The following is a 26,949-nucleotide window of genomic DNA, read 5'->3' as shown; positions in this document are numbered from 1 at the left end:
ATGCTTTGATCAGTGACAGATTTACTATTCATCTTTTGCAGCCTCTACTCATCTCTGAAATTTGATACCTTGGTTCACAATGATTTCAATACTTTTTTTTCAATAGAATTTCAACTTTATAATTTGATAAGTTGACTTAACGAGTCGATCGATAATGCATGCATAGATAGAAAAGCTTCTCTCACCTGAACAATTTGTCGCTGGTTAAACTAAAATATGAATACATTTTTCCTACATTTCGAAACAAAGGTAGACTATTTATTTCTATACAAATTTCAAATATCGTTTTCTCTGTGTGAAAACTACTCTTTTTTCAAATTGTAAATCGAAATAAAAAAGTTTACATCAAAAATTGCCACCTCTTGATATCTGCCGCAATAGGTTACAGCCTACTCAGCCACTGGCTTCGATAGTCACCGGCTTATTGGCATAAAACTGTGACTTCAGATAACCCCGCAGCCAGAAGTCTAAAGGCGTTAAATCGCAAGAGCGTGGCGAGGCCAGTTCTGGTCAAAAAATCGGGAAATGACACGACCAGGGGCAAACTCGTGCAAGATCGTTAATGTTTCACGGTATGATATGGGACACCATCCTATCGAAACCACATGTCGTCAAGGCTTCAAAATGAGGCACAAGAAACTTTGTTGTCATATTACGATAACGTTCGTCATACACCCTTACTGCATTACCTTCTTCAGATTCGATGAAAAACGGTCCAATTAATCCTCCAGACCATAATGCACCCTATAAAGTAATCAGTTGTGGATGCATTGCTTTCTGATGAATCATTTGTGAATTTTCTAAGCCCCAATTGCGATGTTATCAAAGCCATCGAAGTGAAGATGAGCGTCATTACAGAAAATGATTTTATTTGCAAAATCAGTAGGTTGCTCAAGGATCCAATTAGCGAATTCTCTTCGCTGTTCACGGTCTAGTGGCTGAAATTGTTGCGTCAGTTGAATTGTATAGGCATGCAAATGTAAATCTTTAGTTAGAATTCGTGTCTGTTAAAATGTCCAATTCTTGTGTCCGATGGTGAATTCTGTCACACTCTCGTGAACAGCCGTGATATTTAGTTCTGAACGACCTATACGAGCTCGTATAGTGTGTTTCACACCAGTAACTGAACCAATACTTTTGAATTTTTTTATTATTCTTTTCACAGTAGATAAATTAGGCACATTATATCGACCGAGCATTTTTGACAATTAGAACGCGTTGTTCTATAGTGTAATATTCCGTTTTTACTAACTCCCAACGATCTGTCACTTCATAATCATGTGACATTATGACTGTCAAGCAATTCAAATCTTGCGCTCTTATTGAAACATTCTTTATATAAAATCACTTTTTATTCTTGACGTACTCATTTAAAAATATGTGATACAAACCCATAAAAAATCAATATAAAAATATAATGAAGCGGTGATATGGTTTTAATCCAATCGTCCTAGATTACATTATAATTACCAAGCATTTCTGATTAAAAATACCCAAAGTGTCTCGTATAAAATATCAACTGTTTATATTTAAATGTATATAGAAAATAAGGATGATCCATTTTACAAATTAGTATTATTGCTATATAACACATCCCTCAATAAGTCGTGTGACTAATTAGGAAAACCCATTTTTTGCCAAAAATCGATTTTATTCATCAATGAAATCTCATTGTACGCTTCTCTAACTTCTCGATGCCTTGCTTATACAAACAGCTTCAGTTTCAGCAATTACTTCTTCATTCGAGCTGACTTTCTTACCCACGAGCATTTTTTTGGGAATAGCGAATAGCCAGTAGTCACTGAGGGCCACATTTGGACTATACGGTGGATTAGGAAGTAATTCGAAATGTTATTCGTTCAATTTAACTATCGTTGTCATCGATGCATTGTCTTGGTGAAACAATGGTTTTTCTTCGACATATAGAGTCTTTTTTCCTCAATTTCAATTAAAAATCAGACAGGGGAAGTACTAGTAAATGAAGTAGATATAATGGAGCTTCTGGAAAGAATATTTTGAAAGGCTGCTTGATATAGAAAATAAAAGACACGACAAAAAGAAACAACAAAGAGAGAAAGAAGATGAAAAACTCAAGAAGAAAGAAGTGAACAGCTTATAACTAAAGAGGAATTGGTCACAGCAATAAAATAGCTAAAGAATGGAAAGGCACTAGGAGAAGATAAAATTACATCGAAGATGATAAAGAACATGGAAAAAAGCTACTTCATTATTGCTAGAAATTTTGGATAAAAGGAAAGACCCCTGAAAATTGGAAAATGGGCTTTATATTACCAGTGCATAAAAAGGGTGACAGCAAAGACTGCAATAATTATAGAGGAATATCCCTATTATATACACAGCTAAAGCTTTTCGAACAAATAATCGAAAAGTGCCTTCAAACTAAAATAGAACAGACTTTGGAAGAGACGAAAAGTGGATTTAGGAAAAGCAGAAGTACACAAGGATCATGTGTTGACTATGAAAGAAATGATATATCAACTGAGAGAAAATATTGAGAGAAAACGGAGTGAAAATGAATAAAAAGGAAACCAATCGTTACACTAGTGGCAAATGTATAAAAAAAAATCGAAATCAGGGTTAGTTAGAGCTTATAGAAAAGTTAGTAGCCTCCAATACCTGGGAAATGGAAGAAACAAGAAGACAGGATTTAGAATTGAACAATAGAATAGAGAAGGCGAACAAGGTATACTATGCATTAAGCAAGCGGCTCATAAATAAAAAAGAAACCTTCAAATAAACAAAAATGAAAGTGTTCAAAGCAATTTACCAGCCAATTATCACATAAGGCTGTGATTCTTGTTAGAAAGAAAAGAGTAAAATTGGCGCACTAGAGTTGAAATACCTTAGAAGCAGTAACTAGATCAGGAACTTGCTTATTAGAGAAGATTAAAAAGTTGAGCCCATACAAGAATACATAGAAAGAAGAAAACTAGCATGTCGGGACCATCTACAAAGATTGGATATCATAGTGCCAGTTAAGAAAATTTCTGAAAATAAAATGCTAGGTAAAAGGAAAAAATGGAAGACTACGAGTAACATGGGATAATATGCTAGGAAAAATCTTAAAATAGAAGGGAAGGTCATGGGTTGAAGTGAAAAATTTGGCGCAAAATAGGAAAGACTGAGAACATTTTACAAGGAATAATTAAATTGAAAATTAACACCCTTACAAACTATTGGTTGTAAAGGGGAAAGTATGTATATATAGATTCTGATGGAGCAATAAGTTTATTTACACTGGTAAATTGGAAATAAATTATTTAAAAAATTTACATTGACATTTCTATATTCCATAAAATATTTTATAATGCCATTTATTGTCCTCGTACATTAAAATTCAAAATGTATATAATATGCCAATTTATAATGCAACTTCAATTATCAATAAATAAAGTAAATACGAAAGGAGAGAAAGAAGAATACTAGGAATTGAATATATTCCATAGTAAATTTCAAGTACTTGTTTCATCATAACAATTTCATTAGAATGAATACAAAAGTGTAATACAAGCAGACCATTAATACAAATTCACTTACCGTAAGCCCAAACATCTGATTTAGAAGAAAATCTCGTATAATTGAGTACCTCCGGAGGGGCCCATTTAATAGGAAATTTCGATCCACCTGAAGAAGTATACTGATCATCTAAAACGTATCTAGCCAATCCGAAATCTGCTACCTTTACTGTATTCTCAATGCCCACTAAGCAGTTTCTAGCTGCCAAATCTCGGTGAATGTAGTTATGCCTTTCCAAGTAAGCCATACCTTTACACACCTGCAGAAACAGAAAAAAAGATGTTTATCATTTATTTATCCAAAACATTTTAGGAAAAAAGTTTAGGTATATTATCAATGGTAATAACAAAACTAGTTTACAAAATTTATCTTTTTGTCTGACGCCGCATATTTTGTGGTTAATGATGTTCACTAATAACTTGTTTTTACCATTTAAGCGTATATATTAATCAATAAATCTAAAACATAATTATTTTTGTAGAAAATCGATGAAAGCCAAAATTAAATTGAATATTTTACATCAGCTAATTTTAATAAGGAAAATTTCATTATCAAATCAATTTTTTACGTAGCTCATATTTCACTGTTTGCCTCTAATTTGAAACAACCTGTTTTTCTGAAGTTATGTGTAATGTGGTTGAAAATTTGGTAATTAGAATCTTTCTCTAGTTGGTATTTGCAACATTCTTATTGGTCATTTCCATATCTAGAAATCTCACACATTAATTTTTTATTGAACTTTTTGTTAAGATCCATCAAATAAACAACTTAAAACTTTTTCCCTTTGATCTTTCAATGCAAAGTATTCATTCACATGAATTCGTTGCAATCGTCATAGTTCTGCATTAACCTCGTATAAGTACCGATAACTGCGAATGTAGAGTCGTTTCTGCACGGTTTTGTAAGCCATAATTGACTTTTTAATATTTGGTGCTTAAGTGAGTTGTACTCAGTGTGTTGCATGGTTTAAAAATAGCGATATAGATGTTTTTTATGTTAAAAGCAAGCACAAGATGGTAAACACTTTTACACTCGAGTAACTCGAGTGGTGCCTGCCATGTGGTGATCCCTGTGGATATTTATTTTGAGCTTCTGTTAGGTGGTAGTGTTCAGAAAAGACGTGCTTTGGTAGATGATTCCACAGGCTTGCTTGCGAGCATTTTTTACAAAATGCGAATAGCCAAGAATAACTGGGGGCCAGATTTGGACTATGCGATGGATGAGGAAGCAATTCGAAGTCTTATTCATTCAATTTAACCATTATGAATCGGTGCATTGTCTTGTTGAAACAGTGGTTTTTCTTCGACATATAAGGTCTTTTTTTCTTGATTTCTGCAATCGCTATTGATTGTCTTTGCCTTTTGGAAATAGTCTATGAACAATATTTTATGCGCATTCCAAAATATTGAAGCCATAACCTTTCCAGCTCACCGTTGTGCTTTTGGATACTTCGGATGTATCATCAACACGTTGTTTTTGATCGATTGTAAGTAAACGCAGCTCGCTCTTTGAAAAAATCTTTCCCATGGTTAAATGTGTTAAAAACATATTGCCTTCTGATATCTTTACGGCCTCAGCAATCTCACACACACTTGAAATAACGATTAGATATAAGCAATTTGTGGACATTTTTGATGTTTTCTGGAGTAACCTCCTCAATTGGACGACTAGAACTTTCAAGATCATCGGCGTCTATACGACCACGTTTAAATTGAGCAAACCAATAACAAATGGTTCTTTTGGATGGAGCAGAGTCTGGATAACACTTTTGAGGCCATTGTTGAGCTTGTACAGTACTTTTTTTCATCAAGAAGCAATGATAAATTAACACACGTTTTGAAAATAACAAAAATTGCTTCACTTAAATGGCTCTCACTTTTTTTACTAATCGAAATGTTTTGAAATTTTACACATAGTCTTTTGAAAGTTGGTATTTCGTAAACGTTATATGGATTTGACAATGACAGTGCCATCTGCGTGTCAGTTATACGACTTATTGAGTGATGTGGTATTCCAGAATTGGCGAAAAATACCTATTTTGAGTATTTTGAGATACTGTTTGATAAGAACGAGAAGTCTTGGGCTCCCAATTGTGTTTGTGAACCGTGTATAGAATATTTGAAATTACGGAAAAATAGTAAAAGAAGTGACTTTAAATTTGGACTATTTAGCGAGAATAATGAAATTATTTTGAAAACTGTTATTTTTGTAGAGGGAATATAAACGGTTTAAACACTAAAAACCGGTATTAAATGGCAGTATCCAAGTGCTAATTGTGTTCAATGTCCAATGCAGAGCTCACGTGATTCCTCAGTACCTAAAAGTGGATTTGAACTCTTAGAACAAGTTGTTAAAATCACTTTTACATTTTGAGTAAGTTTAAATTTATGGTAATTGTTGCGTCTTGAAGAACTAATTCGTCTCAAACCGATAGAAGTGACGACAATAAATATTTTGTACATTGTTAGTTGTGGTTAAAATTGTTAGTATATATGATAGAAATCAATTTTTGGTCAGTCAGCTAGTAGCTTTTCATAATTATTACATATAGTTGCCGGCCTGGCTTGATATAAATCTTTTATTTTTTGTTCCAGAAACATCTGGTGGCGCTACGATTTGTTAATAGTCATAAACCGCGATTAAAAAGATTGTATGAGTTTTCAGTGATCAATACGGACCACTTACAACATCTCGAATCGTATACAAGTCGTTGAAGGACAAAGTTCATCACAAAATTATGCTGATTTTGAAGATATGTCAAATGAGCCACACCGTTTTTTTTCCCAAATGAGTTAAGATTATCTTGTAAGAAATTTAAATATTTCTTAATAAGCTTCAGAATTGTTAGCATCAAGACTGAAAGATAATCATTTGCATTCCTCAGATACTAAAATAAGTTTTTATCGTGAATGAGATAAAGAATTACGGCGTTATTTTTCCAAAGAAAACGCTATTACTTTTTGTATATCAGATATCAAAAACTTGTTGATAAAAAGGGGATGGAAAGTGGTTACAACAGTATTGGGTAAAAAGATACTGGCCCTTGAGAGAAAATATCCTTCCACCAAAAGATATTAAACTGGGCATCACGAAACAGTTTGTAAAATCACTAAATAAAGACAGGAGCTGCTTTTCTTACATTTTTCAAACATTTCCACAGTTCAAGGAAAATATTGAAACCGGTATTTTTGATGGGCCACAAATTAGACAACTTATGAAAGGTATACAGTTTAGAAATTCCATAACCAAGTTAGAACTAAAGGCTTGGACAGGTTTCCAAAAAATTTAGGAGATATTAACGAAGAGCAGAGAAAGCGTATGCATCAGGAGTTACGCGCCATGAAAGAGTGCTGCCTTGGTCTCTGGGATACGAATATGATCACTATTGTTAATCTCTGATACGCCATTCTCCAAAGTCTACACATCAGAGAAATGCATTAGAACGAAGTTTTCAAAAATTGAACGAATAAAATGAATAAGTATGAATAAAAATCTTTCAATTAATTTCTGAAAACAGCATATCATATATATATGTAATGGTCATTAAAAACAGGTTAACTGTAGGACACAATAAATCAATAAACGTGCATTTCAACTCAACCAAAACAAACGTACCATTAGAATATAATAATCCTTGTATTTATATAACGTTCACCTTATAAGTAAAAACATTAATATTTGTATAAATATATATGAGAATCAGCAAATAGATAGATAGATAGTTGTCGACAGTGACATTGCATCAACGTATTCACTGACTAGCGTGTTGTCAGAGGTCAATGAAAATATATTAGTAATGTGATAATATGGTTTTATTCAGTTCCCACTTATTATAAAACACTTGTAATCAGCAACAGCTAAAATTTCTTCAGCAACCGATGTACTGTAAACTAGTTTCGTAATTGTTTTCGCAAAATTCAAACAATTCAACTCTTGGAATTCCGAAAACTCACTCGATTTATGATGATAGTCAACATGTTAAATTCAATCGATCTTCATCTACCTAGTCTACTTTCAGAATTAGTTAAGGGCTCAATACTATACAATGGGGAAAAATGCACAGTCATTTGCTAATTGAAATCAAATCTGGAACATCTTTTCCCTCTTTTATTTTTTTATTTACAAGCATATTGTAAACAATTGTTTGACAACAACGCATTCTCTCTCTTCCTCTCTCTGTTATAAGGAACAAAAATTGTCGGGATATTTAATTTGTAGTTCGACTTGGTAAATAAACTTTTTTAAAAAAGACTTTTCTTTTATCAATTAAAATTTTATCGTGGAGATGGATTGTTGTATGACTAATAGCTTGATACAGAATAAATTAAAGATATATGTATTAGAATCGATAATTTAGACTTTTTCAAAACTAAAAATATACAAAATGTTTAGTAACTTACCTGAATACACATATCAAGAAGCAAACCCTGATTGTTACTAAGTGATTGTTCATGCCTTCTTAGGTGATTTAAAAGGGAGCCGTACCTCATGTATTCTGTCACAATAAAAATAGGTCTATCCTTACTGCAAACGCCGTATAGTTGTACTAAATTGGTGTGTTGTAATTTTCTGCAGGAAAAATTTCGTCTTAAAAATAGCTATTTGTATAACAAGGGAGGAAGTGCTACTTTTCCTACCGAGGATGAAATTTACTGCGTCGGGCTGTCATCATTCAAGGGAGGAAAAGGCACTTTACTACTACCACGTTATAATAATTTATTTATGAAACTAACGAACAAAATTTATTAAAGGACTAGAACTAAGAAGTAGGTACAGATATTTTCATCTGTTTTTGACGTGGAAGGGCGACCTGAACTTTAATCATATTCAACATCCATTACCCCATTTTTACGCGATCATATCTACGGCAAAAGAGTAGGCTTAAGGCTTTACAGCTAACAGTCGTTAACCTTTGCCGCATGCGTACTGTTCCTGTAGCAGCGCTAGTCCTGTTCATCCATTCGAGTGCTCAACTGAGGTGGTCTATTTTCTTCAGTTCCACTTTTAAGTAATTACCAGATCATTTGCTTTTTTGTTTCCCCGAAAGCACCTGTGTGCTGGTAGTACCCAGATTACGAGAATAATGTTTTCTTTGCCTAGTTCCCTTGGTGTTTCTTGACATTTCATGACAACCTTAATTATTTGTTACTTGATGGCTACCAAAGTGCCAGATAGGATTCCTGTACCTCTTTTCCTATAATTCTTGTCCAAATTAACTTGTGGATACCTTCGAAGGGCTAGAGCTTTCGCCTGGAAGTTGCTACGATGGAATCCTATTGATCCATATACACCTATTCTTTCTAATGCGGTATTGGAAGTGGTATAACATATTAAAGTATTGCATGACATTGCTATAAATACTCGTTCGAAAACAAGAAACCATTATTGTCTCTCACTTTGTCTGACAACCAAAATCGAGAAACATGGCACTAACTTTTTATTAAATAACATCGCCATTGATGTCGTTGAATTTGTAAAATTCTTAGGGCTTGTTGTGGACAATTCCTTGAAATGGGAGTTACATATACCGCCTTATCTAAAAAATTAAGTTCCTCCTGTTTTGCGCTGAAATCAATTTCCAAAGAACTGAACTTACCACCTCCTTAACAATTTATTATGCCATTATTGAGTCGCATCTCCGATATGCCCTTCTCTTCTGGGATGTGAGTGATGTGACTCAATTTGAACTAATCTTCAAACTACAAAAGATATTCAGATATTTACTTTACTAAACAGCAGGGCTCATTGCAGGGACTTCTTTAAGATATTAAAAATTCTGACTCTTCTTTCTTATTCATCTTTGAATCCGTTTGCCTAATTTGTAAGCACGCTTCTCCAATTTCAGAAAGATCGTTACACGGCTATCCACGTTCATAATTAGTTAGTGGCTCAATATTTTGCATTGCAAAAAAATGCACAATCACTTGCCAATTGAAATTAAATCTATATCATCTTTTCCCGCATTCCGCTATAATTTGAGGGCATATTTACTAGAAAGTGCCTTCTACACTTCTCTCTCTAACAATGTTTGCTTCTATAGTAGCAAACTTACAAGTGAATACGACTAGACGATTAAAAATAAAGCTACAAGGTACTTTTAAATTTGAAATCAAACAAAAATATACTACCCAATATCAGACAAAGTATTCTGTAAATCAAGTTGGAGGTCACTATTTTTAGTAATTGAAGACCTCCCTGGAAAAACGTTTTTACTGAAATGTTTGTCATATCGGCGATTTTAGTGGAATAACATTCAATCTGACCTACGCACGTGGCTGGTAATTTGCTGTCGCGTGACAATTGAACAGTAAGCGGTGGGATGAGTTGGCAAGTTTTCTTAATAGTGGAATAACGTTTGAACCGTTTAGAAATGAACGAAGCAGTTGCTGTTGTGATGTCACCAGCCGGTTTAAAATCTTTAAATAAGGTGAAAACGAAAAACTAACGTCTCAGAATGGAAGGTCAATAAAAGACGCATAGCAAGACAAGCAGAAGAAAGCTATGTGATAAGGAAAGGATAAGAAAAACCTGGATAACAAGGATCTTTGCTGGCAAGTGATTGTATGTGATTGTTTACTCTAGTTTTTGTTGAAGAAAATGTAAATGTCAGTACAAATGCGAAGAAATAAGTAACTCTGAAAAGGAATACCTGTATACACACTTTTATAAAGCAAACCTTTCATAACAAAGTGCAGTTAAAGGTTTCCTGCATGGATTTGTACTGTAATATTAAAAGACATGTAACCAGGGTGAGCATGTTTTAAGCAAATTTTTTTTAAATGAGGGCGAAGGGAAAGTAAATGTAACTAAGACATTATACAAAGTGGAATTAGGTCATTTTTGATAATAAATATAATTTATTCTAATCTAATTATATTTGTATAAAATTTAGATTCTTACAAAAAATTTCTAGACGTTTTTTAGGGATGAGGGCTTAAGTCCGAAAGCACTTCATCGTAGATCCGGTACTGGTAATTTCTATCAGAGTTAGAGCAATTTTCTCATAGAAGTTAATCAAGTTAGCCCATATTTCTGGGCATTCTCTAATAGTAAAGTTGTCTTTCTGAACTTCATCTAGAGCAATTGATATTTGTTTCAATTTTACTAAGTAGTCTTGCCCATTTATTTTTAAGTTTAATTGGGCGTAAAACTTGTAATATTAATGGCAGCAATTTGGTAGAAAATAATTTATAATCATCAATTTTCTTGCTCGACTGATTTAAGCATGTTTTGAACACGTTTTTTGCAAATAATTTCAAACTGTTTAAAACACCAAAAAACAGTTTTTAACGAAAAAAACATGTTTTTTTTCTTAAAAAACATATTTTCTCCAACCCTGCATGTAACGCCACAAAATGTAATTAAACGACATTGTTCTTTCAGGTATTATCTTACATTTCATGGAAAAAGATATGTTGTATACTAAAAAACTATATATACACCACGAAGAATTCAATTGCTTCTCGAAAAACTTGAAAATGGGCAGTCTACGGAGGATAAAAGAGGTAAACACTTAAAACGCCCTCACAAAATTCAAGAAAACTTAAGAAATATGATAGAATGTAAAAAAAAATCTGCGTGCCTTCTATTCTTAGTGTGCAAAAAAATGTTTGAATTAGTCCAGGAAAAGTTTAAGCAGCCTAAAATAAAGCTTCATTTATATAGGGATGTTTTTCATGAAGATTTTGATCTTCGTTTTGGTGTACCTCGAACCGACATTTGCGCAGGATGTTATTTATTGTATACTAAGTTGGTGAACTCGGAAAATGAAGAGAAAAGAGAATGACATCTTATAAAATCCGAGAAAAGTTAGTACACCTTAAAAGAATATACAGAGCGTTTAAAAAATGATCCATCGATAGTGATGATTTGTACAAACGTACAGCAGGTACTTTTTTCTTCTACATTGACGCACAGTAATGCCTTCTACCAGCAGCATCAGTTTTCAACTTATCACGACCTCTAAACGTGGATCTATAGAAATCCCCTCCTGCTTGCTGTCCTTTATACTTTCACATTTTAAGCCGCTTGAGAGATGTGAATCGAGGTCTTTAATCATCTGGTCCGAAAGATGTGTCGACCAAAATAATATTTTTAAAATTATTGCGTTGTCCACCATTTAATTTTGTGGAACTATTCTTCTCAAGTAGAACAAGAATTTGTATGCAGTGGTCACAGTTTTTTGCCTTGTGATCGTAATTTCGCTCTCATCGAGAGGCAAAAAAACATCATTTGGACATCACTGTATTTGAAAAAATAACCTTTCAACCAAAAGAATTTAGAGTTACACAAGCAATGTGATTGTAATTAAAAAAAGAGGATCCAAGATATGTTTCTGTAAGGTCATCACAATCTGTTCTTATGCCGTGGAAAACTTTTACATTAAGAAGAAGAATACGTCCGTTAACTGGAGTTGAAAACGTGCCAATATTATAAGCAACACCAACTCCAGTTATAGCTGAGAAAAAGGCAAATTTAGTTAATATGTACAACTACATAAAAGATGAAGAGACGAGGATTTTTTTCTAACTTTTCCAAGTGAAGAAAAGTAGACAAATATGTTTTAAAATTTTAATTCGGGTTTACATTTATGATTACCTTATATTAAGATTTCCTGTTAGGTTTTAAAAATACATAATTATCTATCACTTTAAGAATACTGTTACGAACAAGTACGCGATATGGATCCTAGAGCCGGTCCTGTCCGATTGTAGTGGAATTATAAAATTCGGCTGAAGCCCGGCGCCTTTGATATAGGTTGGAAATACCCGGAATCCGTTTGATGTTTGTTTTATATAAGTTTTTATTATAGCAGGCGGTCTATTTACAATGTTTCCTTTGAATAATTTGTAGGAAGGTCTATTTATGTATTTGTTTTGTTTCTTTATTTTCTAGTTTCGAGAATTCTTTTGGAACATATAAAAGAAGTTTATGTATCGCAGTTAGTTTATAATAAATAGTTGTAGTGACCAGACCGAAATAGAAAGTAATAGAAGAATTTAAATAAATTATCTAAGTTAATTAAGTGATAGTAATAAGTTAGTATAGTGTATATGTGTTCTAGTTTAATACTAAGATTTAATAAACAATTTAAGACCTTACGAAATTGAGACTCTAATAGAAAAGAATAAAAAAACGCTTCCTAAAAAAGGTTATTCTGTTGCTTACACCGTTATTACAGGGAGTTCTTCAATTAATGATCGAATATTGATGAGAAATATTACTAACAAAATTTATCAATCCGTGGAAATTAACTGTCTTGATAATTCAAAAATTGTATTAATAAAAAAATGTTGGTTATTTATTATTAAGAACAGAATATAAATGGTATGTTCAAAACTTACGTCATAACTTTAGCTTCTTCTATAAAATCATCTTCAGACATAGTACCTTCTTTCATCATTTTCACAGCTACATCAATGGAGCCCCTCCATTTCCCTCTCCTTACAACTCCAAATTGTCCAGATCCAAGTTCCTCTAATAGCATTAGTTCATTGGGGTCAATTTCCCATTTGTCTTAAATCGAAAAAAAAAGTTCAGAAACAAAGATTCAGTCCCAGTTTGTTTTTTCTAAGAAACAAAAAATCATATAAAACTTACATTGTTTAACAACTCAACAAAGTAAATACATCTCTAGATGATCAAGTTATTTCATTTTTGCCTTATAATTTTTCCTAATTCTGCCTAGCAATAATTTATTAAACAGAACTTAAACGAGAAAAAAAGAGAGAAATATACCCTCTAGGGAGGGCTCTGGGAATTTTTATAATCTGAATAAATCTGAGCGGAAAGAGGACCATCCCAAAACAGCGAAGTTATGGAGAGTCTTAGGACTTGGCACCTCCATATCGATTGGGGGTATGTGATATCGACAGCATCCTTCTCTTGGTGACCCTATTAAAACTAAATTTAGCTTATATAGACCAGAAGGTCGATAAACATCCCCCGAAGCCAAGTTGGAGGACATCGTGGCAACGGCCTGAATGGAAGTCGGTTGATTGCTGTCTCGAATGATTCCCCTGGGGCACTGGATCACACCCCACTGTATCCAGACCTTGCTCCAGCACGCGTGGATCTAATAGAGTGGATCAATCCTTCCCTAGCTATTCGTGGGAGTAAGCATGAATGAAAGGGAACAAACAAAAAAATCAAAAACAACAAAACACCACAAAACCTAAGACGACATCAACCTTTCAAGTGAGAATACCTTAAAAGGAAGGGAAACAGGGAGAAGAGAGATCTCCCTCTTCCACAAGGCATGAGAAAAGAATACCGGAGCTGGGCCCACCGGAAAGCAAAGACGACTTACTGACGCGTGGACTCAGTGGAGCAGGATGCCAATGATATCTTTGCAACCTCAGCAAAGGGTTTGCACCGGAGGAGGGAAAAACCAAAGCATTGGAGCACAAATTCAAGGTTGGTGGAATAAAGCACCATCTTTAGCTTCAACAAAAGGTATTGAAGCTGCCCCAACCCAAAAACCTGGAAAGAAGAAAAGAGGAGAAGCGGGCATATTCTACGAAAGGTAGCTACGCAGCTGCAGTCAAACTTATGAGTGTGATTATTCTACCGCTGGTGTTCTCTAAGACTAATCTCAGTGTGAACAAGCAAACTTCGGTGGAAGAGGCACTAGTGGAAAATATATTTCCTGGATGGAGCTTAAGATCCAACTCACAGGCATCCACTTTCGGCCGGGACTAATTATCGTGGAATGTGAAACACAAAAGTCGGCAGAGTGGTTACGGCGGAAGGCTCCACACCTCGGAAGCTGATCTAATGACGTGTGCACTAGAAGATATCTTGAAAGCACCTGAAAGCGTCACTTTAGAACTCCCTAGGAGTGAGAAGATGGAGGAAAAACGACTTCTACAGCTGATTACAGAACAAGGAACTGCACACTTCACAATGGGAAGTCCTGAATCCAACGAAAGCAATGCCATCGTTTGAGGGTAGGGATAGACGAACCGTCGTACCTGACCATCAAGGCTAACGGTTGCACCATCCACTACAGGTTTGGGAAAATACCAGTTCACGGCATAAAGAAAAAGGAAGACAACAAACCCACTACCAGCAGTTCTAACGAAGGCACTGAAGATGCTAAAGGAGATGTGGAGGAGTGGGATTAATAGATCAGCGGTAAACACTGGGATCCCTAGTATCGTAAGAAAGGGGGACACAATAGATTCTTTGGGTCTCTGTATACATGGTAACCTAATATACACATACATACATACCATAATGGGGAAGAAGGAACAATCTATTTACGCGAAATATATGCAGAATTCTTGCAGCTTTGATTTTCTAAGATTTGTGCTAGCTGACAACACAAATGGGTAACAGACGCCACACAAAAGTTAAGGCCGCGATTAGAGCATTTTCATTTCTTATTTATATTACTCAATATCTTCCGAGAAAATGTGAAGGTAAACAAAAATTCATTTATTTGGGTTTTATTTAATGTCTAACACTGCAAACACTACTTTATGGAAGGTCGTTACCACTAATATAAGGATTGAAAACTCTAAATTTCAGTTTTGATGAGCTAAAATAAAATAAAACGTTCATATTTATACGAATTTGATATAAAACTTTGAATCGTGGCAACATATTAATGCTAAGTACAGCTTTTGATTAAGCTAACTCCTTAACGAATTTTTTCAAATCACCTCCATGTAACGATTTTCTTATCCAGACATCGTGTTATGGTAAATAGAATAGGAGTTTTGTTTTATTTTTTTTTTTACATTTTATAATATAGTATCAGCAGGTTAAATGTCGACCAAAGTTGATCAACGTTGCCTTTGAACCTCGATATATCAAAATTTCACCAAGTGAACCTCGAAATAACGAACCTCGCTATAACGTAATCCTTGATACAACGAATTTTTTGTTCGGTCCCGCGAGATTAGTTATATCGAGGTTTGTTTGTGTTAAACTTTGAAAATTGACCTTAACCTCGTGTTCTCTTCCAAAAAGCAATTTGACATGCATTAGTGTGAAGTTTGGCAAAAATTATTGTATCCATATTAGCTTAATAGCTTTATCTAAGCTGTAGTATTTGCTTGGACAAATTTGAATTAACAAATCGGACAGTATTTGAGAGACTAATTCTCGAAATAGCTCAAATATATATCTACAAAGATATTCACAAATTCATAGAAAAGTAATTAAGGGTAAGGTTCAAATAGAATGAAATAGTAAGCCAAATAACCTCAAAAAGCCGCAATATCTCATTGTGCACAATGGAACTATCGTAATGTAAAGATATTTACTTTTATCAGATAGTAGAGCAGCCCTCCAAGCATATGACTTCCAAAGACATTGAATCAAAGCTAGTTTGGGAATGCACACAATCTTTGAACTCACTGGGAGCAAACAACAGTTTGTTCAGTTACTCTAATGTGGGTACCCGAGTACACCGGAGTGCACGGCTTTGAATAAACTGATCACTTGGCGGAGAAAGGTGGGACAATTCTTTTCATAGGACCACGACCTTTTATAAGTTTTTCAAAGTGCCATCAAGACTTGGTCATAAAAAAATGAGAAAGCAGAAACGTGTAGTAAGACCCCAGGTGTGAAACCATCGGAGAAATTTCTTTCTTATTCTACCCATTGATCCAAAAAAGCTCTTTCATTAAGCAATGATGAACTAAGAAGAGTTACTGGTATGCTCACTGCACTGTCCTGTGAATTACTATCTGAATAACATCCTGATAGCTCTTGTCGTTTCTGTCAGGAAGCTGAGGAAATAGCCGAATACCTCCTATGTGAGTGCGAGACTTCTTGAGGCCAGAAGAGGAAAGCCGTATAGCCCACAAGCAGGTAGTTCACTTTTCAAAGTAAATGCTACCTGACTGGTAAACAGTTACAACAGATACAAAATAGATCAATAAGTCAAAGTGTTAGCGAGGTAGATTCGCAACTTCTAAACTCTAGTTCATCTAATCCAATCAAGACAGCGAGAACAAATTAAAATATCAAGACTCAAACTAGGCCATACTCGAATTAAGGATATCCCAAGAAGATCCCTTAAAATATAACAAGTGTGATATGAGAGCGACCGTTGAACATAATCTTCTGGACTGTCCAGTGAACAAAAATCTAGTAACTCTACAACAAATACAAATAACATTACAATACCTAGAATAAATACATCAAACTGTAATGTCTAGTGAATGTTAACTCTCTGTAGGACAAGATATCAAATTTTAAAAATAAGCAGTGAAAAACGTTGCATCATAAAGGTAGCTTATTTTGAAATTGTTTGAAATAATTGTTGTGTTTAATGCAGCGGAAAGCAACGCCACACTGCTAGCACTTCATTTGCAACCCACAAGAGCACTTCTTATACTAATAGTGTACCTTTGTGTCGTTTGATTGAAGTTCGTTTTCGACAGAGCGACAGTTTTTCATTTTCGACGGTACACCAGGCTTATAAAAAGTTGTAGCAACTTCGAGCCGGAAATCAGCTGAGTTCAATTGTTTTTCCTCCAAACCCTCAGCTTTATGAATTCTGGTTGCAAGTACATTACATGTTCATTGAGAAATAACTAATTTAAAAAGACAATCGGCTGGTAATTTGTGAAGGAGTTTTTGGAGGTATGCTCACGTATAATCTTGGTAGTCCAATGTTATGTTCCCGTTATATTTTTATGTATTCTTTTCTCGGAAAGAATGTTATCCATAAGTAGCGTTTTCAATTTTTTTTTGTTTCCAGTAAGGTATATCTATCTCGATATAGAGAAACTTCCACTTATAAACGAAAATTCAACACATTCGATAATCGCTCTATGAGATGGAGATGAGACGATATTTGTCCCCGGAATAAGTACACTTTGGAAATCAATATGAGATAAATGGATATAATTTAAAAATTTCTGTAATTTTACAAAGATTCTGTGACAAAATGCACCAAAAGAAAACTTGGAGAAATTCTGAAAAATTCAATACTTTTCATACTATAACTGATTTATTACCCTGAAGTCGTTTTCGAGTACGTTCGATATCAAGGTTCAACTATGTGAAAACCATTTTTCGAACTTAATCAGTAGGATATGCTCAAAGCAACATAAAAATTCTAGAGTGAGGATGTCCGATCCATGACAAAAATATTGCAATATTGCCCATTTCTGTACTATACAACTTTTCAATCCATTTCTCCCGAAAAATCATAACTTATTCACCAAGGGGTCGGAAGAAACGGAAAGACCCAATTACAGAATTATTCCAGGCCCTCTAATGGGGAAAGTAAGCAAAACTGGAAAAAAGTTGTGCGAAATTTTATGCTCTATAAGGCTGCCAATTAACTTTTTTCTCTAGGATACATAATTTTCCTGGAAAATCGGAAAAACTACCCCTAGTGGCAATAATTTGCGTTATTCAGAAACAATTTTCGGACAAAAGCTGTCGGGAACTTCGTATACTACAACTTTGCCATTTATAATTTCCCCGGAAAAGCATAGTTTTCCAAAAAATGCAAGAAATGAGGTTTGAAAACTTCCGCGCGCCGTCTAGTGGCGTAACTATGCAAAACAAAATGTTCAATGGTAATGTTGGAGGAAATTTAATTATCTACAACTCGTCTGGGTTAAGTTCAACAGAAATTTTCGGTATACATATGTCAATTTCTCCACCCCCCCCCCCCCCATTTTCAAGACTGCGGTAACTGGAATTCAATTTTAGACGGCCAAAATACATCGGAATTGACTGGTCTCGTTGCTATGGGGAAAATGTTTAATTTGAGTTGGCAGCAGATCTTTTTTTTCGTTTCTCATTTTATTTGAAAACATCTCTTACTTTAAATGAAATATAAAAATAATTATGAGTTTTTCGTTTATTATCTATTATTTACTTATTAATGAAATGAAAATAGTTTAAATATCGCTAGTCATCAATATTAAGTATTAATTAGTAATCAATGTAAAATTTCGAAAAAATGTCATTTTAAACAAATATTTGAACAGTTTTAACAATTTTGCTGATAATCCTATTCATATTTTACATAATAGAATGGCTTTACACTATGTGGATTGAAATGATTTTTTCATGGGTTCCGACGGATGAACCTATAGAAGAAATCCTTTATGGATAGTACTTACCATGACTAAGTCCTGCTGTGGCTGGGGCAGGTCTATCACAAGGGCTCGTCTTCAATCTCGACGCTAGCCCACCACTGTTATGCTTATGATAGTTGATCAAATCCGGTATAGAACTACAACAATGTTTTTCAGAGAGGAAGTATTCACCTCTAGCATTCACTTTGATGTGGTAGTGTTTTACGTGCGGATGAGGTCTAGAATATAAAAATATAATGGTCAGATTCAATATAGTAAGTGAATAATTCAATATATTATGTATGTATTTATTTTTTTCTTACTATATAGCCTAGATGACGGTTGTCTGCACCGAAAACTCTTGCATCATAGATTTTTGATTTAACATCAACAAGACAAAGTTCATGATCATTAATAAGAACAATAAAAAACCAAGAGTGAAGACCAAGCAAGAAATAGTTACAACAAATAAGGGAACTGAGTGCAAAAGAAGAAAAAACAAAAAAAAAGAAAAAAAAGGAATTGAGGAGGATGGTAAAAGCAGTAGAATGAGTAACGGGTGGGAAACTAAATACATATATCAGGAGTGGATTATATTACAAATTCAGGTAAAATAAAAAATTATCATAAAAGTAGCCTCGAGAAACACTTAGAAATCATCATCATCATCATCACTAGATGACGTATTTGAAAATATGAAATTATAAAAGCGAATTTTTTTAAAATGTACCTAATTAAGTGGTAATTTATATTAGATAATCGAATTCTTCAGCAAATTCTGCACAGAACACACTGTCTACCTTACCACTACACCAACACTCACAATTACATTATCTGACGTTTCGATAACCAAGTTATTGTCTTCAGGTAAAGAGTTTACTTTCAGTCTATAAAGATGATAACTTGGTTATCAAAAAGCGCATCAGACAGTGTAATTGTGAGTGTTGGTGTAGTGGTAGCATGAACAATGTGTTTAGTATCATCTAGGTCTGATTCGAGTATCGTAGCGAGACTGAAACGCGCTTTAAACAGTGAAATTGTGAGTGCTAGTATAGTGGTAGCGTAAACAGTGTGTTCAGTATCATCTAGGTTTGATTCGAGTACCGTAGCGTGACTGAAACGCGCTTTAAACAGTGTAATTGTGAGTGTTGGTGTAGTGGTAGTGTAAACAGTGTGTTCAGTATCATCTAGGTCTGATTCGAGTATCATAGCGAGACTGAAACGCGCTTTAAACAGTGAAATTGTGAGTGCTAGTATAGTGGTAGCGTAAACAGTGTGTTCAGTATCATCTAGGTTTGATTCGAGTACCGTAGCGTGACTGAAACGCGCTTTAAACAGTGTAATTGTGAGTGTTGGTGTAGTGGTAGTGTAAACAGTGTGTTCAGTATCATCTAGGTCTGATTCGAGTACCGTAGCGTGACTGAAATGCGCTTTAAACAGTGTAATTGTGAGTGTTGGTGTAGTGGTAGTATAAACAATGTGATCAGTATCATCTAGGTCTGATTCGAGTATTGTAGTGAGACTGAACTGCGTGTCACAGTGTCATTGTGAGTGTTGGTGCAATGGCATTGTGATCACCAAGTATTCCAAAAATTCTAACTGCGCATTTTTCATTTCACAAGTTTGAATCTACATCTTCAAACTTGATATTGTAAAAGGTTTTGTCCAGCAATATAGAACATATAAATTCTAAACAATTTAATTAGCAACGTGTATGCTAGAAGGCGTTGTCTAATTATATATTAGATATTGTAATTTTACTTGACAAATTTAAGTAGAAACAGAAAAGTTGAATTCGGTCTTTTAAAAGTGAACTAAATTAACAATAAATTAGCGATAACCGCAAGTCTTTATAAATACCATATTTTGTTATACTCTATGTGATTGAGATGAAGCGACCTGGGTGGAAGCGGTAGACGAAGGAAACCTTAAATTTCTATTTCTTCTGAAACCTCATCAGCTCGTTATGGCCTCGAATTACCATACCAAAAATTGGCAGTATGTTTACCACTGCCATTAGCATTAAAAAGTCTCCTTTTTAGGATTCTGTAGGTATTTAGAGGATTTCTACGATCATCACTACTGGTTGTTGTCTTCCAGCTCTTCGTCTTTTGACAACAGTTCCACATTGAATTAATTTGCAACATTGTCGAGAAGACTGATCAATAGTTAATGTTCTTAGCATTGTTAAAATTGAGTGAACTCTTTAAATATTTTCCGCAGTCGTTCAATATTTTTATACAAACAAAAATAATCAGCTCTGACTCCAGGCTGCTTATCACACAAAACCAAGTAAAGATATTCATTTAATGATTTGTTCTTATTGTTAGTAATATTACCTTTACATTTGGATAATGCCATCTTATTGCAATAATAAGATTATGAGTACAGTTTAAATTACTACAGTTAGGCGAATGTAAGAACATTCCATCCAGAATAAATTTTTAATATCCGTTCTCGCCTTTCATTTCTTAGATATCTCGGGACAGAAAAAAAATATTAACTTACGGTTATCGCTAATTTAATGTTAATTTAGTTTACATTTAAAAGATCTACTCAAATTTTTATGCTTCTATTATATGAAAATGAATCACAATATCTAAAATGTACGAAACATGCCCTCTAGTATTCAAGTTGCTGATTCAATTGTTTAGAATTTTGTATTGCTGGACAAAAGGTCTTTCAAACAACATCAAGTTTATAAAAATCGGATTAGCAGAACCGAACTTACAAGCATTTTTTCATAATAAGGTTCCCACTCTCCCCTATCTCTTATTTGGAGGGTTAGACTAAAACTTGTGAAATTAAAAATGCGCAGATTTTGTTGAAGAAGTCGATTTTCGTATGTAAAGTGCCACTTAATTGAGTGAATTTTAAACAAAATCGCTTTTGTAATTTTATATTTTCCAATACGCCCTCTAGTGATGGACCTAAAATTCTGAAAATAATTTCTATGTGTTTCTCGAGGTCACTTTTAATACAATTTTTTGTTCCCTGAAACAATAATATGATCCGTTCCTGAGATATGCCCGACGGTTAATCTTAGTTGCTCACTCGGAACATGTGGAACCAGGACCTTAATTCGGCACCTGAAAAGGTACTAGAGAAGAACAAGATTTTTACTTTAACATACGGAATGTAGCTGAGTATTAGTATGAAATGACTTACATAAATAAGAGAAAAATATTTACCAACCAGGGTCCACTCTTATCTCAAAAAAATGATTATTTTACGAGGATGGTCCCAGAAATGACTTGCCTGACTTAGAGATGGCGGTAGCAGCTTAAAAAATACCACTGTATTCGAAAGTACACAATCTATACAGCAGTTATTTTGAGACTGAAGATGTTACGTTGTTTAGTCTTTGTTTCGCAGCCATCAAAAGCGAACGTTTTCAGTGAATTTGTAAACAAGGAAAGAATTGGTCATCGTTATGTGATACAATATTTTTATTTGGAAGGCTTTAGCCCAACCAATATAAAAACTGAACTAGATTTTACTCTGGATGAGACTGCTCCTTCGATATCAACAGTAAAATAATGGATAGCAGAGTATTAACGAAGCCGTACGACCTGCGAAGACCATCATCGCAGTGTTCGACCAAATGAGGTGACGACTGCAGATATATTGAAGAAAATCCATAAAGCGGTTCTAGATGATCGTTGACAGCCTAGCAGACATAGTAGGCATTTCAAAATGTGGGGAATATCACATATTAACTGAAAATTTGGACATGAGAAAGATGTGCGCAAGATGAGTGCTGCGTTTGCTCACAATGGAACAACAACAGCGTCGTGAAGATGTTTTCATCCAGTATTTGGCACTGCTACACAAAAATAAAGCCGACTTTATGCGCCGTTTCATAACCATAGCTAAGAAAAAAATGTTTCCTCAAGACAATGCACCAGTTCACTTATCTGTTATTGCAATGGCCAAAATTAATGTATGAAAGTTTCAATTGCCACCATATCGCTAGATTTAGCCTCCTCGGATTATTTTTTGTACTCAGACTTGAAAAAATGGCTCAGTGGAAAAATTTTCCAACAATAAAGAGGTGATATTGGCGGTTAATGGCTATTTTGAGAAACTTGACGATTCTTATTATAAAAAGTGTATCGAACTAATTGAACATCGCTGGAAAAAGTTTATGGAAGTAAAAGGAAATTACGTTGAAAAATAAATATATTTTTTTCTAAAATTTTTGTGTTTTCTTAGTTGGGTCAGGTACTTCTAGGACCATTCTCGTACACTATTATGATGAAAAAAGAACATTTTAACAAAAAAAAACTGAAGATTTTCAAAATGTGTGTTGTTCCGCTTAAAAATTCTAATAACCTTTAATATACAAACTAATGCAAAAGTTATATCAAAGACTCTTACACATTTATTAATGCTTAAAAACTATAATGTCTTGGGTACAGAAAGAGCTGACATAAAGAAACTTTTAATGTAAAGTTTAAGGAATAAGAATCTGGGTTGAATAATAGATGGCGCTTTACATGAAAATGTTAGTAGTGACTTTGAAATGGTTTGACCTGGAGCAGTATTTATAGCCGAGATAAATTCCTCAAGATAGTTGCAGGTTTTCTGCGGTTTCCCTGCAACCTTGTGAACCGGTTTTCCAGCCAAATGGCCGACGATAGGGAAAAATGCATAATTTAAAATAAACAAATGAATAAAAACACAACATTTCAAAAAACGCTCCTCAAAAATAAAAAAAAAACAAATCGAGAAGGGCCGTTTTTGCTTACAAGCTTCACTTTCGTTTTCTTTCGGCCCTCCTAATCTCCTTTTAGAAATAGTTAGGCAACCACAACCCAACGAAATCACCACAACCCCAGCCCTGCAGAGGAGCTATTCCTATATCAGGGCCAACTTAAAAAAACCACCTTCCTTATAAAAATCATCCTTATCCTACCAAACATTAATTAACGAATCTCTCTCTCTCCTCAAGATAAATGAAACATTTTTTTCTGTAGACGCACTAATACTTACATTTTGGTATATAAAGATAGAGTATAGAGTCCTTTTGTTGAAGAGTTTCTAACCACAAAACATCCTTCTTTATCTTCATGTTTTAGCAGCGATTCTGCTCTCTGTCTAGACATATCATTAACATACCAACTGAAAAAATATATTTTTTTAATAATTTTCTACTAAACCGCATAAGGGTTACAAGGAATAAAAATTCTGTTCTATTTAATGAAATAAATTTGTTTAATTTCTTATTTCAGTGCAGGTAGTACCACCCGGGTTTGGTTCAATTTATGGATTTACCCTATTGTTATCCATTCACAAACACTGCAAATATGGTGCCAAAGGCGCGCCGTTAGGATACTAGTAAAAAGGGAAGAATTTTATTATAACAGAATAAAGAGTAGGCATTATGTACATAGTATTAGGTACGCTTATTTTTTATTGAACATTATACAGAAATTAAATTATAAAAAATCACAACATTCTTCGTCATATGAGGAGCTGTCATTTCCTCTTGACGTTATAATTAACGGGTCGACGATCCGATCGATCAAGTAGTCAAGATCCCAAATTTCCTCCTCTTCTTTAATGACATGCTGGACTGCTTTTCACCAGTTCTGTAGTATCACCTCTTTAATAGCTTATAAAACAGAAGCTTAACGTCTTTCATTTTGAATGTCGTGTTGTGTCTTGCTACAAATCCTTTCACTTGCGCCCATATAAGTTCTATAGGGTTTAGTTCGCAATGATATGGCGGTGTGCGCAGCACAGTTACACTATGTTTTTCTGCTATATCTTCCACGGCGTATTTCATAAAACGATGTTTGTGTTAATTTGCTATAACTAATAGTTCTTTTTTTATCAAATTATCTCCAAATTCAATACTTTTGGTGGTTAACCAGTCAATAATTTCTTGTTTTCTCCAAGATGAAGTTGGAGTCTTTTCTATGCGTCGAGAATGATAACTTGCGTTATCCATAACTACTACTGAATCAGCCGGATGATATTTTATCATTTCACCAAAATACTCTCCAAAAACATCCGAATCCATGTCCTCGTGGTAATGTTCATGGCACGACTGAAAGGTTAGCAAACCTTCTTTTAAAAATCCCTCTTCGCTTCCAATATGGACGATTATTAGTCTTTTTCCTTTACCTGAAGGCACCTTAATACCCGTTGACAGGCCTTCTATGAAATCTTGGCGAGCACTGGTTATATTTTTGTCTTGCCACATTTGTGATACTGTATAACCTTCATTAATCTACGTCTCATCAACATAAAAGATTTTCTTCTACTCCGTTCTGTACTGCTTTATACTTATTAAGTATTTTCGCAAACAATTTCATCGCTTTTCAGTAAAAGTGTTTTACGGTTATGCTTTTCCCAGGCAAAATCCATATTTCTCAAAGTGGTCCATAAAAGGTTTTTAGTTATCAACGGAATACTGTGATCCTGGCCAAGCTCCATTAAAATTTTATCTAGTGGGTGTATTTCTTTTTTAAAATAAAAAAAGAGTGAACTTTACTTCGAATTACACTTTTGGTGTCTTCATCAAGGACTTTTACTGGTCTGCCTGGACTTTTCTTAGGAGGTTCCACATGACCTGCTATCTCGCAATAATTTAAAAACGGTGGACTTTCCAACTCCAATCATTCGGGAACATCGGTCGACAGTTTCTTGTACAGTAAATTTCGGGTAATCGTATTTTATGCAATCGTGTACATTTAAAATAATTAGTTTTTCATTTTCAAATTAAAAAAATTGGAGAAGATTTAAATTCTTGATTGTGTTATTTATATTATATATTTTGATAAAGACTGAACTTAAGTCGAAACGTTAATTTTTTTATCAATCTCTCAAAAATTATTAAAAAAAAACTTATTTTGAAACAGATGAAACCTAAAATAAAGAACATTTAGAAGCATTAATATATTAAAAGAAATTTATATCATTTAATATACATTATTATATTATTTTTCTGCAACTTTTAATTTCTCAGAACTTTTTATATGTTTTTCGTGATAATTTTTCTTGATTCTCTTTTCTATGAGAATCAGTTTATAATAACATTTTAAAATTAACATTTCCACCTACTTCCGTCAATTTGCGTAATTATATTAATCAATAGATCACCTACACCATGAATATTAGAATAAAGATAAAATCAAAATACAAAGACTGTTTTTTAACTTGAACAATTCATTTTTCCTTAGTTTTTACATATCAAAAATTTGTAGCAGCTAGCAGCTAGTCAGCACCTGTCTATTAGGCACGGTTGATTTCTTTTCGCTCTAGTAGTGCTCGCACTGTTTCACTGTTGGACTTGAGGTTCTAGACGAGTCTCAGAGCACTTGTAGACGACCGTTTTTTTTCACCGAAGAACGGACCGTCAATAAACGGCTATCCTTGTATACATATATTTTTTACCGGAAGGATACACTGGCGTGGAGTATTATATATAATTTATTCCTTTTAGCTTTTCCACGTTGTATGATTATTAATCAATTTGTAAAAGGTGATGCTTTATACTCACTCAATGAGCAGAGATACAAAATATTGAATAATAATTCAATTTGTTTTACTACATAATTATGTCAAACAAGAATTATCCAATCGAGATAATTCATAAAATTTATGCAATTCAACACGACAATAAAAACAAATATGAATATACTTACTCATACTGTTGAAGTCCAAGAGATTCTTTTTCTTTAACATAGTTACTAGGAATGTATCCAATGTTTCTAAAATGAAAAATATAATTGAATGAAGTATAAAAATTTTTAAAATTAAATACTCTGTTGTTATTATAAAGGGTGTTTCAAAAAAAGGTGATGATAGAAAACTGAAAAAAAATTGGGGTTTGCTCAGTAAAAAAATTTCGTAACGACATCACATTTTTTCGGATTTTGCCGCAACTGCTGGCAACATTGTATTGAAATTTTATACGAATATACTTTGGAAGCTGATACATCCAATGATTTCAATTTTATGTCTGACTCTCATAGAGGGCGTTAGTTATACGGTTCATACCAAGTAACATTGAAGATAACTTTTTCATTATTATATTTATTAAGCAGAATTTCAAGTGAACTTAAACAACATTTAATTTTACACCAAAAATGTACTCTTCACAAAATTCGATACTGTAGCGTTTTCGGAATGTTTTGATTTTCAATTATCTAATTAATAATAATAATTTCCAGAGACTGAAGGCTTCATGATGGCTATCCAGGATCAAGTTATTCACACGAATAATACAAGAAACATATGATTAAGGATCCGAACACTCAATCTGACAAATGCGGAAAGTGCCAACAAACATCAGAAACCATCCAACATATAACATCTGTTTGTAGTGTGTTAGCTAATACCGACTATC

At 33.9% G+C, this 26,949-nt stretch overlaps 1 protein-coding gene across 2 annotated transcripts in view; it reads right to left on the bottom strand.

Moving 5' to 3' along the window:
* Positions 1–26,949, bottom strand: part of LOC130897251 (tyrosine-protein kinase Btk29A) — a 55,452-nt gene that overhangs the window by 5,788 nt on the left and 22,715 nt on the right. For both annotated transcript variants that reach the window (XM_057806009.1, XM_057806010.1), the window contains 6 exons: positions 26,246–26,311; positions 23,586–23,714; positions 18,636–18,829; positions 12,882–13,053; positions 7,938–8,106; positions 3,559–3,796 (listed from right to left, as the gene is read on the bottom strand). In XM_057806009.1, the coding sequence (XP_057661992.1) occupies positions 3,559–3,796; positions 7,938–8,106; positions 12,882–13,053; positions 18,636–18,829; positions 23,586–23,714; positions 26,246–26,311 (968 nt within the window). The remainder of the gene's footprint in view (positions 1–3,558; positions 3,797–7,937; positions 8,107–12,881; positions 13,054–18,635; positions 18,830–23,585; positions 23,715–26,245; positions 26,312–26,949) is intronic.

Source organism: Diorhabda carinulata, chromosome 8 (assembly GCF_026250575.1).
Source record: "Diorhabda carinulata isolate Delta chromosome 8, icDioCari1.1, whole genome shotgun sequence".
Classification (NCBI taxonomy): domain Eukaryota; kingdom Metazoa; phylum Arthropoda; class Insecta; order Coleoptera; family Chrysomelidae; genus Diorhabda; species Diorhabda carinulata.
Note: the sequence above shows the minus strand (reverse complement) of the source record. Positions and strands in the feature narration are given on the sequence as shown.